The sequence below is a fragment of the Haliaeetus leucocephalus genome, unplaced genomic scaffold (assembly GCF_000737465.1).
Source record: "Haliaeetus leucocephalus isolate CR32 unplaced genomic scaffold, Haliaeetus_leucocephalus-4.0 Scaffold0, whole genome shotgun sequence".
Lineage (NCBI taxonomy): Eukaryota > Metazoa > Chordata > Aves > Accipitriformes > Accipitridae > Haliaeetus > Haliaeetus leucocephalus.
This window is the reverse complement of record NW_010972436.1, coordinates 26,250,612-26,267,113: the sequence shown is the minus strand read 5'-3', so window position 1 is coordinate 26,267,113 and position 16,502 is coordinate 26,250,612. Positions and strand designations below refer to the sequence as shown.

Sequence of the window (16,502 nt, the reverse complement as noted above, 5' to 3'; positions counted from 1 at the left end):
AGGCCAGCATGAAAAATAATTACACTGCTTATCGTCAGACAAATGGCCTTTCTGAAACAAATCTTGTTGCTTCCCATTGCAAGTTTCCATTTCCCACCCAGGTATGATGAGCATATGTGGATACCCTTCAGATTTGTTTTCAATTTAGCTATTATCTGGAAGAAAGGCACAAATGAAGTCTTAGAAAATGGACTAGACTTGGCACTGCATGTTTGATTAAGCTGAAGAACTTGGCATTAAGATCTTATCTTGTAGAAGGCAATTCTCAGTTGTGGACTACATCTCTGCAAGAGATGTGGTGTCCTCCAGGTTTCAGTTCAACTCTATTCAGACAAAAAAGCACAACACGGTTTGGTCTCCAGTGGTACTTCTCTACAAAGACTAAAACGATACTTTGAGACTGTGTGTGGAAATATTTGATGGTTCGTGGAGTTGTCTTGCACACTGAGACACATTTGAGACAAGAAATGTCACATACCCCAGCCAATAATAGTGTACCAGTAGAAATATCTCCTCTCTGGGAAAAAGGTTTCTACCAATAAAGTGAAAAGGTACAATCCCTCAATGAAAAGCCAGAAGTAGTTGGACATGACACAGTAGTGAAAAAACACCATCACTGCTTTGCATTCCACCTGCAGGGAATCAAGAAAAGCAAAGTTATTTCTATGTTGTTTCCACCTAACAGATAGAGAAAATGCTTTCAACCTCTCCAAATCTCTTAGTGGAAAGGAACACAGCTGGGACTGGTGTTATACACTTTTAATATTAAAGTTTTAAAAGCATCAGAAGAATGTGAGGTGCCACTCAGAAAGCGAAGCCTGAAAGGGCAGGTAGCCAATTTTACCCGTGGGAGGTGGTCGATGAGCCACTGCAGACAGCTTGAGAACGTCTTGTGTTAGTGGGAGCTCACGTCGTCAATGAACGTTAATTGCTAGCTTTAAGCCCCCTTCCAAAGATTAAGTGCACAGAAGAAAAGAATCCAGTTGTGTATTAAGAAACCTAAGGAAGGACGTGAAATGGCAGGACGATTGTAGAAAGCCCTGAGAGTGGGATCAGAAGGGATGCACCCTCCTGTGTGCAGTTGAGAATTGTACTTCCTTGACATTTGCAGGTGTGATTTACTGTAAAAAATGATAGGAGCTTTCTTTCATTTACTGAGGGGAAAAGCAGCGGACAAAAGAAAAAAGAAAAAAAAAAAAACACTCCAAAAGCCTTAGGTGGAAACCGAGGTCTATCATGACTGTGAGAGTAGGACACACTTGTCTTTGCAGAGTTGTATCCCAGTGAGACATAATTAGGCCCATAAACGTAGGACTTTTCAACACATCAGAGTGGATTCAGTGTTTAAACTGGAAGCTCCTGCCTGGGGCAGTGGGAGGCTGACAGTTTTGACTGGTTCCCAATTGCACTCCATCCTCTGGGACAAATCTACAAACTACATGGTTTGCTTAAACCATCAGAACTTGAGTTTCTTCACGTTTTATGCTTCAAGTGTTTCAAAACAAAGAGGCAGATGCCACCATTAGAAGAGTGGTATGAACAAACTACAGATCTAACACGGCTTCAGCTTTATCACGGAGAAGAATTAAAAGCAAAAACTAGTTTCAATGACAAAGAAAAGGCTGACTAAGAAACTGCACAGCTGCACTTTCCTTGTGGAAGTGACTCACAGGGAATTTAGCTCATAACTGGAAGGATAAAGGAGATGTCAGTTTGGGAACTCACTGTAATTCCATCATAATTACACCCAGTGAGCTGATTTATCAAACCAAATACTAGCCTTAAATGTGAAAAGAATTGGGATTTACATGTAATATATAGCTAACTGCATCTGTGAAAGAGACTGCTTTCCATGAAACCGTACACTTCAGAGACAACCACGTGGCTAATACTGATGATTTTTTGAGAGTGTGACCATCAGTGGTACTTTCTATGTCTGAACGGTCACCCTGTTTACACATAACTCTGCCTGACATCCAGAACAAATAATGCTCTGGAGAAAAACCAGACCTTCAGACGAAGGAAATTGCTTGTGTCTGCTCTCATCCCACCTATCGCTATGCAGATCTGTGAAAGGGAGAAATAACCTGAGCAGAGTCAGAAATCAAAACCTGTAGGTTTATGCTGAAGGACAGACCGCTGGACACTGATGTCGTCATGAGACAGTAACATCCACAGTTTTGGTGTGAACTGGGAGAGAAGGTTACCAGCAATTATCTTCTCTCCCAATAGTTTCTCAGCCTCTGATAGCCAACAGACTGCTGCCTGCCTCACTATTTTTTGTTATCTCATGCTGAAAATAATAAAGGCTTTGGCTTTGGTTTTACTTACCGTTGAGATAAAACAGTGGTTGCCATCCTGTTCAGCATAAAGAACCCCATCTTTAATGAATACAGATATTGCCCGTAAGATGAATGAAACAAAGAGGTTCATGTGGATAAAATTTCGAGTGCAGTGAAGCTTCCTAGGGAAGAAAGAGCAAGGGAGAGGAAAAGAAGAAAGAAAAAAACAACTTTTCTTTCATGGAAATTGTACACTAGGCCTATCTGCACACACAGCCAGAGCACCTTGGTGCTAAGAATAGCAACATCGGAAAGCCAGGAGTGTGGACAGTACTGACCCTAAACCTGACCAAGAGGAAGATTTGGAGATTTTCCTGTAAAAGCATGCAGGGTGGCATAAAATAGACCCAGTCCAATGCAGCTTCTGCAGTTGCATAAAATAGACCCACAGCTTCTGCAGTGGCATTTACAACCTACTGAAATGTGACTACTGGTGTGTGTCTAAGCTGGAGGAACAATTCTATTAAAGGGTTGCCTCCCTCTTATTCTACATCTGGTGAGATAAAAGCTTCAACATTTTTTTGGGGGGGGGGCAGATGAGCTCCAGTTTCTTTCCTTCAGTGACTGCACAGCTCACCTGAAACGACACAGGATAACCATGGCAGTGGTGAGGGAAACAAGAGAAGTGCTGTATCCCACCGTGTACAGAGCCTTCACAGATAGGTAGTAGTAATCCTTGGGAGGCAAACAACACACAGTTAAATGGTTCATTTACGGTCACATCTTCTTTACCCTATCAACATGCAGGGGGAACCATAGGCAGGATTTGTTTCTCGAGCAGCCTGGTGGTTTTCTCCTCTTGGTTCCCCTCAGATCTCACTGTATATTAGAGCATTGCTCTATGTCTGGCATGCCCTTGGGTCTGCATGCCGTGAAGCTTAGTCGACAGTGAGCTAGCAAAGGCTGTCTGTATTTCTTTGAGCACTGTGCATGCATCTGTAGAAAAAACGTAGTTGGCTAAGGGATTCTTCAGTCAGTAGGGGAAGAACTGGGGGCTAAGCCATGCTTCTAGAAGTTACAGGCTGTATCAACAGTCAACTCTCATATTCCTGAAATATTCAATACAGGGCTAGGAAGGATTTAAATCTCACATCTCACATTTTTGTGCCCATAAATACCCAATTGTTTCATTCTCATGACCATCAAATCAGAACATGACCAGAGGCTGGACAAAAAGCAGCCTGCCGCTCCCCCCTTTCATTTGTTTTTAATTATAAGATTAATTCCCACCTGGTTATCGGACTCTGTTTCATTTTCATCAAAGCCGCAGGCATCGTAATAATGAGGAAAAGGTTCAGACCAGCCATCTTCAGTGCAGTTTCTGCTGATGTCACCTACGCCAAGTAGAGCTGGGAATGTGACATCGCTGAAGCAAAACCCAGGACATACCCTCCCTCCCCTTGGTACGGGACCAAAGAAAACCCCACAGTACTACCGGGGGTACTAGTTATCTGGCTAACCATAGAAGACTTTAACGGCATCTAGAAAGTTTAATGACATCTTGAATCACCCAGGTCTACAATAGGCACCTACAGATGTCTACTACTACAGCTGGTCACCAGAGAGCCAAAAAGATTTAACCAGTGTAGTCAGTGCCTCCAGGCCACCAAAGATCTCATTCTTCAGAGGATACCTAAACCAGGGGCCAGCTAAATGTCCATTTCTCTCCTTCGACTCCGAAAGACATCTAGGGAACACAGCTTTGTTGTAGATATCTACACTTCGGATGGCTAAAGGGTAAGTCAGTACTTAAATATAGGGACTTTGTGCTGTTTAAATGATCTATATCTGAGGGATATGCATGGGACTGGCAAGAAAACACAAGGCTAATATGATTTTTTGGAGCAGCTGCTGGAAGCCAGGCAGGATACTGTAGGATATCTAAAATAGCCATAATATGTCTATGGAGAGGCAGTTGGGTTGTTCTCCTATAGTCAGATAATATGTATCCCACTCATTTATCTTCAAGCCTAGGCTCTGATCTGAGAGTGACTTTGTGAGATGGGTCTGTAGGAAAACAAAGGAAAGATGGAGCAGGAATCTCTTCCCTGTCTCTGCCTTCATAGCAATATATACATTTACATCTCCAGAAGCTCAGTGTGGCATCAGCTGATAATTCCAAACCTGTTTCAGAGCTTCTCACATTCCTCTGTCTATTATTTGTTCCAAATCCAGTTTATAACCTTACTCTAAAGCAAGTGTTTGTAAGGAGGCTCGGAGAAAACCTCATTCTCTTTTTCTCTCTTTTTACCCTAATTGTTTGGCTAATCTCATGTAAGGACTAGCTCCTAAATGACTTTCACTGACACAGTCAAAAGGCTTAAAACTCTTTTGGGAAGCAAGACCTGGGGGTAGAAAAGGAAAGTATCTCTTGACACTCACTTTGTTCCTGAGGCTGCCCTAAGGTGGGATGGCCCCCGTGTGCTCTTTTTAAGCACCATTATTCTTGCCAGGGCTCAGTAACCTGGTTGAAAAATTAGAGCTGGGCTGCACTTATTCCTCTCCAGCACAATAGAACAGTTTCCATTTATCATACTATTACAGTTCTTGGAGCTGGAGCTGTACCTTGACCAAAACTGACGGAAATTTCCAAGTTGTGGGTGTTGGGTTTTTTTTTTTATCAAGGCTGCGCTGTTTCGCATTCTTAGAGCAGTTTAGTAAAGTAGCTCATAACACTAGCAGTGACCTTATTTTTAGAGAATCTGTTTGCCATCCATGCAGCAGAATATGTCTATTTAATCACAGCATTCATTTAAGAACATTGCATTACCTGGCAAATTTTGGTAAATTACTCTTGCACATCCATCCCTAATTTTCTGTGGAAAATAACCACTGAATCACGGTGTTGACTTTCTTTAACACCATTTAGTAATTACTGCTAAGCAGGTAGATATAATTTATAACAACATATTTGCTGGATTGCAAGGCTCAACGGTGGAGGAATAAATTTTCATAATACTGCTAAAAGTATCGTACCAGAAAATGTGTCACCATAATGAGAACTGATTAGAAAATAATACCTAAATGGCAGGAGAAAAAACTTGGAGCTTCCTTTTTAAAAGAGTTAAAATAAAAAGAGAAACATTCCATGGTTCTGTTTCTTACCTAGGGGAGACTGGGCTGTGCTTTCCAGCAGGTCATAATCACCTATAAAAGTGGAAATTTGGTATGAAATTGTTTTGATTGTGTTTTCTATTAGGAGCCAAAGTGGTCTCTGCGGAAATCAGTGAGTAGATTCCAATTGATTTTTATTTGTATGGATCAGGCCCAAAGGTAGTAAATACTTGATTCTCTCTTTTTCAGGAAGTAAATACAGTTTTACTTGTGACTTTAAATCAAAGCTGAACCTATAAAATTAGAAAATTGCTACTGAAAGCAGTGAGCACATAGCTAAAAACACATACAGTCAAACTAGGACCAATTTTATTGTAAAAATATAGATGTCAAATATTGTATCTTTAGAAATTTACATTTATAATCCATAGATATTTAAGTATAGTCAGTTTTCGCAGAACTCATGAAATATTATTTCCATCCATCAATGACAAAAAACAATAATTAATCGGTTTTAAGTAAAATAGTTTAATTTTGTGGATTTAAGTTAGATCACATTGATTTCTAGAAACTTACCAGATTTTTACTTTCACTTTTTATCAGAGTATTACAAATTATTACACGTATTCATTATCATAATGGCTGATACACAAACAACTTTTCAATAATCCAATATTATCATGTGTTCTACATAAAATCTTTGAGAACAGAGGTACATAGGAGGTAGTCAGCACAACTGGTCCTTACCTGCATGGTTTTGCCCCAAGTTATCTACTTCCCAACCTGAAATTAGAAGAATAAAAATAATTCATTTGATCTTGATAGTAGCTTACTTCCCATAAGAGGAGTGGATGTAGCAGTGACCAGATAAGAACCGCAAGAAAATTTTGTTGAAATCCTTTTTTCAAGATCAATACTGTATATTATGGCTGAAAAGTGGTTTTCAGAAGATGGTCAATTGCATTTTACTGTTAAATCTCTGTTTATCATGGAGTTTCATCAACCTCTAGGAAAGATATGAAAAAGAGATGGAGGGAGCATTTTTGGTGTTATTTTTGTTTGTTTGTTCTGTTTTGTTCTAAGGGGGGAGGGTTCTGAAATAAGAAGGACCCACACGTTTCCAAAATATTGTGCCAAGATCCATGCCGATTCGTATACTAAAAATACAAAATATTACAATGCCGAATCATAAAAGTTTGAGTTTGCGTTAAAAATGTTCCTTTTCCTTTCTTTCATCCTTCCAAAATAAAACGTTGGGATTATCTCAAACCTACCTCCCACCCACCCTACTAAGTACTTAAACCGAATTGCACTGAAGTCAGATTTCCCGAATCCTCAGTGGATTTTGGCTCAAGCTCGGTGTTGGGGAATGCATAAAGATTATGCTTAAAATGCCTTAAGCCACCGAGTGGTGCTGCTGTATCGTGCAGAGAAAGACACCGAGGAGCCCGACAAAACTCTCTGCAAATAGCTCTGCCAGTGGCCCACCGACTAGTGAAAAAAATATTTCCAACACTCCTGCTATGGCAGGTTCAATGTTTAGGTTAGCTTAGTTCTGTATCCCCTGGGCTAACCACAGGGCTTCAGGTTGTTTTTCTTTAACCCTGAACGTATGGTCAAATCTTAACTAGGGATTGGAAGAGGTATTTGCCAAACAAAGATTGATTTTGATCCTATGGGAAAGGAGAAAGACAACATCTAAGGAAACAAAATAGTAAAGAGAATCCTTCCAGCACAGCATAAAATGCATTTTATATTTTATGCTTTTTCAAATTCCCTATCATGTAATAATTTTAAATTCATTGATTTCCCTCTCTCTAAAATAAATCAGACTTTTTTTTTTTGTTATTCTAAGATAGAAAACACAGGATTTAATGTGAAGATGATGATGGAAGCCTAGAAAACTGAGCTGAGGCATCAGGTAGGGTGTACTGTGTCTTTGAATGGATGTATTCAACATCAAACCTACACATTCGACCCACTGGTTACTTTGAAGGGTTAATACTGAAAGCCATGATGAGAACACCCTTGGTCCCCTGGCTTCTCTGCCCAACTCCAGCTGCTTTCAAGCTTTCACCTATGAAAATTCTTGGATGTTTGCAAATATTGGGTAGGTGTACTAATTCTGAAGAGAAGTCACCACTGCTCTGAGCAAACATTTTCCAACAAAGCTTGTTCAACCTACTGCATCAGACTAAATTACCAGATGCTGCAGAAGCGCTATGGCTGTGCTTCAGATTCTTGGCAGAATAACAGGGATGCCTCTGCAGAATATTTTGGACAGATCTCTTTCTCTTCTGAGTCTACCAAACCCCAAGTTTATTAACAGGTTTATTATTTTATTTATAGCTCAGCTGTAGATGCCTCTGTTGCTAAAATCTGAATTCAGAATACGAACTATAGGATATCCTGTAGGAATTTTTTACCTGTGGTCTTATTAGCCAGAGGATTGAAGAGCAAGCCACTGTTCCCTGATCGCTGTCTTTCATAGTGTCTTTCATAGCTTGCTACCACTTAAATCAGTAGCTCATAATGGAATTAGTTCCTTACATCATGTCACCCCACTCCATAGCCTGTATCTTACAATGACCCACAGAAGCAGGGTAAGAACAAAAACTCAAAAAACCTCTTTGACTCATAAAAACCCAGTTTTTCTTTATCAGTTGTATAGAGTGTCTTAAATCCTGAAATGTAATATTACGGACTTTCCAGAATTCTTGTTGGAGGAAGACCAGGCCAATATTAAGTAGATTGAAGTCTGATGTTCCTGGCATGCTGGCATATTACACTGATGGCTCAGAAAAAGATCTTTTTAAAAAAAATTTAAATGTTTTATATTTAGCTATTTTTTTCCTATAATCTAAAAAGGAGGAAATAAAAATTACCATTATTTCACTCTAAATATGAGTGGTAGTTAGTCACACTGATGTTAAAATATTAGATTTTAGTTCATTTTGGATTTCATGACATCCGTAATAACAGTTAAAACATTATTTTAATGTAGTTTTGTGAAATGAAGAGGCTTTTTATATTAATAATTTTTTTTATACACCCAAATTATTACTGCATTTTATCTGTGTTTGGACATTATGAAGGGATTCACATTTTCAACGTTAATTTTCTCACTGCTGTAGGAGCAAACTTGCCTTTTATTAACATATTTTTCTATATCTGAGTCCTTGCTAATGTACTGAAGAAAGTTCCAGTACAACCTTTTACTATACAGGCTTTTAGACTTGATCCATCAACCTAATTTTCAGTAATAAGTTATGCTACTGGAAAGTCAATTAGATTTACACTGAACGTTATGCCCTGAATTACAACTACAAGTCAAAGTTTGTCTAATGAGTGTTGGGATAACATACACACATATACAATTATATTTGCATGTGTATGCGTGTATATATTTATTTTTAATATATATGTATATACAAACACACAATGAGGGAACATACAGCCACCATCTGGCATTAAATTTCTGCGTGCTGCTGCTGCCCTTCTCTCGACACCATATGTTTATGTATCATGCACCAGAATATGGATGTTTACATGGTAGATGACTGTGCCAATGGCTATGTTTACACACATATATGAGAGTGCGGTGGAGTTCATTTGGATTATTTATGTTCTTAACATTTAATCTGTCTACATATATAGAGACAAAGCCCAAACTTGCATTTGAGCTGGGGTTGTAGGAAGACCAGGCGTAGGGCAGTCCCTCTCATTTTTCAGAGTATTACCCTGAAACTGTATTTTTGTGTTTTGGGTTTTTTTTTTTCACCCGAGTGCCTTTCTGATTCTACAGAGACCTCAGCAAATTTACTCTAGTGTCAGTCATGTAATGGGCAAAATTATAGGGCACCTCTCTGCATGGGCTTTCACAGGAACCCTCTCGTTGCCTTACTCTTAGGACATAAACAATGAGAAGCTGGTTCATTAAACTTCACTGATGAAGCAGAGAAAGCCCATCAAGATGATTACACAATAGGCTAGATTAAATACATTACCCTCCCAGAAATGAAGAAGAAATAAAATATGTTTTTCATCTGCATTTTGACTGGAAACCCATTTTTCAGGGGTTTAATTCAAGGATTACATTCATGACTTACAGGACTGACACCTGTGCTCCTCACGTGTAGTTAAATAACAGCACAGCCCAAAGTACGGAAAGGTGGAGCGAACAGCAGCTATTAAACAGTGTCTTAGAACACCATTTATTAAATCAATAATTGCTCACATCAGTCAATAAACTCCTGAGGAAGCTAATGTTATCTTTGACAAAGGACAGTTTATCCAGGATATTGACAGATAGTGTTATTCACTATTTAACCAGACTGAATAGGTAAGTGTCACTCTTTGGGAAGTAAAGCAAATCTTCCATTAGTACGTTAACTGGCATTATTAATTAGATGTCATTTGCAGTACTACTTAGAGAACCTAGAGAAGATCCATCAAAATGCTGAACTGTCAGTTCCAAAGACTGTTTAGAGAAATGAAACACAGAAAACATTTCTTGTTTCTAATTTCTACATGAAGAGGTGAAAGAGAAGAAAAAAAATAATCAAAGGACTTGCCAAAGGCTTCCCATAGAGTTAGTGGCAGAGACCAGAACTTTCATGCCCCTTTCTTGCACTTTTATCAGACTTTCTTCCCTGGTTTTCACTTGCTGAATCCCAAAAAACATAACTCCCTCCTCACTATCCTCCAACAGATGAGAAATTTGATGCAAGCAATTGTTGCTTTTGATTTAAAGTGAACAGGACTGGCAAAGCTAAAGCCAAGAAACAGCTTGTGTACGATGAGCCTCGGAGCTCAGCGCAGCCTTTTAGATCATCTCCTTCGTGCCAAATTTGTGCTGGCTGCTTTCAGTGTCAGCTGGCATGGCAACTGCTTTATCTCCCATAGGTTTGTTTATCTGAACACAACTTGCGTTTAACCCTTTTGTTCCAGCATTTGTTCCTTACTAGCGGTGGGGCAGGGGAATGAAAACCTTCCCAAACTGTTCTGTCCTGAAATGGCTTGCCCACACTTTTCCCTTCTTCTTGTTTTTGCCATCTCAGTATTACGGGTTGGAGGACCGGTTCACGTGGGTAATCCTCCAAAAGGTTGCATTTTGACAGCACTGAGATCAATGTGCAGAGCTCGCGCTCTTTACTGCATGTTAATTCTGTCCCTTCAGAAAGCGCAGGGACTGGGGCAGAGAAAGGTTATGAAAAACATTTCCTACAATCACTTGTGCTGTCCGGCTATGTGGATAATGAGCTGGTTAGGCAGAAATCTGATTTTTTCCCTGTTTTATATAGCCCTGATCAGAAGCTTAACATTTTATTTATAAATACAAAATAAATCAGCGAGCTCTCACACCCGACTCGCGGCATCCACCACTCTGTGCCTTTTCAGTCCCTTCCCTCTTGCTGCACGCTGCTCTTATGCACCAGCAATCTGTTCAGCCGGCTGGCAAAGCCGCAGTCGGGAACAGCAGTCTACTGAGCAGCTTTTCTGGGGCTTTCTGAGCTCCCCACACAGACCCCGCTTGCACACTCTGTCCCCTGCTTCTAATGCCCTCTGCCCCGTCCTGTAGCTGGACACACACAATCCCACATGGACACTATCCAACCATCCCAGTTCCTTCATTACGGCTCTTTTTTTGGGAGGGAGACCTGATCCAGAATCAGTTGCTAGGTCTTTACAACCTCATTAACAGGCAGCCAGGCAAGGTTACAGAGTACATGGCCTTACAGATTCCCACACCTTTCCCTATATTAAGTGCTTTCCTCCACTATTTCCAAGAGTTTTGGTCTCTCCAGCTTCATGCCCCATAGAAAATACTTTAAACTACAGATTTAAGGTCATTAGTCACTTGGCATTTACTGTATATTGCCATTTGCCTTGTCAAAGGGATTTGGGAACATAGAGCTCACACAGAAACAGTACAAAATTAAGTGGTATTCTTCCTTGTGTTTAGAAAACAAGAAAACTCAAGCAGAGGAAAATTAAGGGTAAGATTGGGAAGCCTGGTTCATATTAGTATGTTTGAATGAGAACTGGTGCCTAAGGACATCTGAGGAACTGGTCCTGTGGGGCAAATTCATCTGGTTTTTAAGTCTCCTCCCATAAAGGGCAAAGAGACTGGCACTTCCAGAGGGTGATTTGTTTTAGACATCTACCATAGGATGAGGAGAATTAGCTCCTGCAACTTCTTTGTTACCCAGTGGTTTGTGCAAAATACTGCAGTAAATGAAGTGATGGAATTGATATATGAGTCCTTTCCTCCTATATCCCATATTAATTTCAGGGCACATGGTTTCATGACAAAGAAGACCCAGCGAATCATGCCTGGAGATCACAGAATACCAGTGAGGTCCCATACGGAGAACATAAAGACCGTAGTACATAGGGCTGGCTGAGGCAGGACTGATGTAGATATGATCAATAACATGTAAGGGAAATTATTCCTTCCTCTTTCTTATCAAAGGCTAAGAAACTAGCAGTGGACTGAGGTCACCATAGCAACTGCTAGGCATCATCTAAACATTATGCGTCTCCTTCCTAGGAGGCTGGCTGTCACAGGAGCATCCATCAGAGTGCAAGATCAATGCAAATACCATTGAAGGGTCTCCTAGCTCTGAAGAGGGCAAGGGTCATATTTCAGAGGAAAAAAAAAATGGTTTTCAAACAAGAAACAGAAAATAAGAAACATTGCCTAATGGAGATTATCAGTTATGAAATAAGCCCCAGAGAACAAAGCATATTAAATCACTTGCTTAAAGAATGAATGTGTGCCCACCACACCTAAAAACTTGCAATCAACTGGAACTCATTTCTCAGTTATTTGAGTCAAGAAGAGAAGCAAGAATGAAGCAAAGACTGCTACTAAAGGTTGAAGCATCTGCCCACGTTGCACCTACAGTGATACTTCAATGTATTACCTTTTGCTGTCCAAGTGTTCTCCAAACTACTCAGCAGCTTTCAACATGTTGCACCCTTGCACACTTCCCAGAGGAGCATGATTTTTTTTATTTTCCAAGGTCAAATTAGCTTTCAGATCATATTGACAAAGGTCTTGAGCTGCATTACAGCTTTCCCCTGGCCACTGCAGGATGACACCTTGCAAAGGACCGAGGACTTGATCTTTAGCTGAAATGCTCTTGGTCATGTTGTACGTTTGAGCATCAGATGCACAGTCTTATGTCCCCATGATTTGGTGGGAAAGGCCATAAAAAGTCCTTTTCCTGTAAAAAGCATCTATGAGGCCTTCACTACTTGATTGGAAATGTAGATACAGTTACTATTCTTTGATGGCAATATTTTCCTCCCATTTCCCTCTGCATTGCAGATAGACTTTGTGATGCTGTGACCAAGGAAGCATGCTTAATTATAGCTTGTCCTCCTCCCTTTAGAAAAGATGAAGTAATCCCATGGTTTTACTGCCTGTGGAAAGCCTAGGGATGAAAACCAGCAGGAAAGGACTTGTTATCTAGTAAACATTATTATCTTGGTTATTGGCAAGACATTATTTTTAACATCAACACTTGGTAGATCTCTTGTACCCATTCTTTATCTTGCAATTCTTTCTAGGACTTGCTGAACACTAAGCAACGGTAACACATACGCAATCTGCAGACAGCTTTCAAAGCTGTCCAAACCCTTTAGCTAGCATGTATATACATAAAACCAGATACCTTTGCATTGAACTTGCTTCTGAATGCTACATAGGCTCTTATATAAAGTGAAGGATGGATCTAAGGTATGCACAGAGTCCTGGTTGGTTCAAAGACTAATTAAGCTCTGATGGCTCATTATTATTCCCGTGATGAAAATGCAATGGGATAGGTCATGTCTGTTTTTCAGAGACTACTGCTTGGTTCTGGTGTTTTTCTTCCCTTGGTTTTCATGCTCGATGTTGAAATACCCACCAGGGCACCAGGGGTGACATATACTTGAATAGAAATCTAGACCTTTGCATTGATCTTTTGCCTTGCCTATTTGACAGGCAAATGCAATTTCCAATTTCAGTCTGCTGCAATGCTGACCTTAATTTCAGTGAGTAGCAAAGAAAACCTGCATCTTTTACTTCAGTAGAAAATGAGCGCACAATCTTCCAGATACATTTTGTTGTTTAGAAGGCCCCGATCTTTAACAATCACCTTTTCTTTCTATCTATATCAAAAAATATCAATACATAACCCAAATTAATAGAAACTGTAACTTGTAAGTATTTTCAACAGCTTTCACCTTGGGAAGACAATTACTTTTATTGTCTTTTCATCCAGTTTGGGAGTTACATACCATTTTCACAGTGGTACATAGTCAGCGCTTAAAGACTTTACCAGGACTGTTTCCCCAGAAATGACACAGAAGGGCCTTCCACCTGTGAACATGTAGTATCACTTCCCCTCTCGTAACCTCTTCTCTTGATATCCTATTCTGTTTGATTAGGGATAACATCTAAACTCAGACAGTAGAAAGAAGCCACAGATGGCTTCCCAAATCCAATTAACCCTGCATCCATAAATCCCGTTTTCCACCCATGATATCTCTAGTGCAGAATATATGAAGCTTGGTGTTCTTGTGACAAAATACTTGAGTTTCTCCCAGTGTTTTTAATGGGATCAGTAATAGACTATTTTTAATTTCTTGTTCTCAGGGGCAATAAAGCTTGTTGGTTGAGCACTGAAGTCATATAACTTCCAGAGTAGCAGCAAGCCAAACACTTTGGTTCAAAAATGTGAGCATAGGATGTAACTCCCTCTTAAGCTCTATGATACCTGGATACATTCTTTATTCTACTGGATTTTAATTAGGACCCCTTAATCCTGGTATCAACATAGGATGCATTTTATGTCTTCGGTAAAAATTATGCACATTTTCTCTGTCTTACATAGGAAACCATGCCTTGTAGTAATACTCTTTTGGGTGTAGCAGGTAGTGTCCTAGACTGAGCACTAGATAAACATTCTGAATTGCTGGAAGATTCAGTAAGAGCTAATCATATTTATTATTTGGATTTGTGAATGAAAGCATTTTCTCAATGTGGAGCATATGGCAATGCTCTGAAGCTGCCTATTATCATTTCTATTAGTTTTTACTGCAAATCAAAGATCTAAAAATATGCTCATTTCTGATCTGGCTATTGAGTTTCTTTCAATGGTCCTTTTGAGTAATGTGGCTTTATAGGTTCCAGAATATCTCAGTTGTGCAGGATAAAGAATGAAAAGCATGTATTTGCCTTCTGTAGATTTCCACTATTAGGCAGTATTGCCTCTGTCTGGGAAAAAAAAAGGAAAAAGTACGAAACAGAGAAAATTTTCTAGCTAGAAGGGCAGATCACTATGTTGGGGTGATCTCTAGGTCTTGCTATGTTATACTGAAATGCAACATCACACCTTGACACACTTTTCTTCTTCCTTTGCAAAGACTCCTTAGAATGCTTTAAATATATCCCATTCTAGGGTGGTTGTCTCTGGAGTCAGTACTAGGAAAGCACTGGAGAAAGCATAATATGCAACAGTGACATCATGGAAGTTATAGCTCCCAGAGAAAATAAAATTGTGAATTGATGGATATCAATTGAAGAAATGAATGTTGAAGGGGAAAAGAAATTAATATTTAGGATCCCTCTAGAAGGAAAGCTACTGTAAATCTTTAATCTACTAGATCAGAAAATACTCAGGAGCTAGTATGTTTTTTTCATGTGGAGAGATTTTGAGAACAATCTTTTTGTTCACAGTCTGCATCTGAAAGGAGATGAAAAATTCTAGTGATTTTGGAGGAGCAGAGAAGTGAAATGAGATTTTACAAGGAAGGGTCACTAACCACACAGAATGGGATTTAACATTAAGCTTTCTGTACGACATTGACCCGAGTTCAAATGTTACTCAGTTCAATTGCAGTGAAGGTTAAAGCAGAATATATGTTCAAATTAAAAACAGCAACGGCTGGTATTTTTAGCCAAATCCATAGATAATTTTTCAACAAAGCATCTCTGCAGATGACAGTTTAGTTGGTTAATATTTATTTTGTTGTATCTTTTTTTTTACTTTTTTTTTTTTCTTTTTACTGCATATGGAAATCAGACATCCCAGCTCCTTTCTGACATTCATAAAACAAACAGCCCCTTCCAGTGACTTCATTCATCTCAAGATAAGTATTTGAGATGATAGGTCAGACGAAACATCTTCTACGAGTACCCATTGCTTTCTATTTACTGAACCAGAAATCCATGCGATCAGTTCAGACTTAAACATGTAACTTTGAGATATCCAAAGCCAAGTGAGATAACTCCTACCCCCTCTTTAAGAGTAACATCATATGGTTGGCCTGTTATACAAGCAGCTGTACCTACAGGTGCTTCAATGCTTCACAGGGCAAACTTTTGGTCACATGAAAATTTTGCTGTATTAGGAATGAATATGCTATTAATAAATACTAGTGTCAGTGCCTAGCCTAGTTACATTTTCTAGAAACATTGCAGCAGCCAGAGCATGCTGTAACAATCTATAAGATGTGTTTAACCACAACTTAGAAACATTTTAGTTACCTAATAACCCTTTATTTAAGGCACCATCATATCATGTGACTTTTTTCATTAAGCCCTCATTGAAACAAATACACTTGTAATTAAAATTAGCAGCAATGATAGTGAAAACTCATGCTGATTCACCCAGGAGAGTGATTATGGATGTAGACATTTCCACCTTGGGGTCACTAGTGCAAATCTAGCCGAATCTGTAGAGATTTCAAACTACTCCAGATTAAATGTTTATTTGTTTATCTAATCAATTGTGAATCTCGGTTTTGTTCCTACTGAACAGATGTCCAATAACCCCTCAAACCCAGCACTACAAGAGGTAATAGCTGTCACTTTTGCTAGTGATCCTGTAAGAAGATAAAGAAAGCAGGACATATGTTTACACTGGACTGACTACTCCTCCCTTAGGGTCATACTATCACCCTGCTACAGGTCAAATGAGAAGTACAGTATTTGAACAGGTCTGTAAATGTTAGGCAAATAATGTAAAAATATTATTTCAGCCTTTTATTTTATATAGATCTGGTTATGATAGAGCTTTTCTTCCCCCCCCCCCCCCCCAAAAATTTTTTTTT

General features: G+C 39.3%; 1 protein-coding gene across 1 annotated transcript in view; it reads right to left on the bottom strand.

The window, feature by feature from the left end:
• The window catches only part of ADCYAP1R1 (adenylate cyclase activating polypeptide 1 (pituitary) receptor type I), a 106,043-nt gene that overhangs the window by 35,440 nt on the left and 54,101 nt on the right, over nucleotides 1–16,502 (bottom strand). The window contains exons 4-9 of the mRNA XM_010561278.1: nucleotides 6,144–6,179; nucleotides 5,448–5,489; nucleotides 3,573–3,676; nucleotides 2,920–3,017; nucleotides 2,332–2,464; nucleotides 479–632 (exon numbers count right to left, since the gene is read on the bottom strand). Coding sequence (XP_010559580.1) covers nucleotides 479–632; nucleotides 2,332–2,464; nucleotides 2,920–3,017; nucleotides 3,573–3,676; nucleotides 5,448–5,489; nucleotides 6,144–6,179 — 567 coding nt within the window. The remainder of the gene's footprint in view (nucleotides 1–478; nucleotides 633–2,331; nucleotides 2,465–2,919; nucleotides 3,018–3,572; nucleotides 3,677–5,447; nucleotides 5,490–6,143; nucleotides 6,180–16,502) is intronic.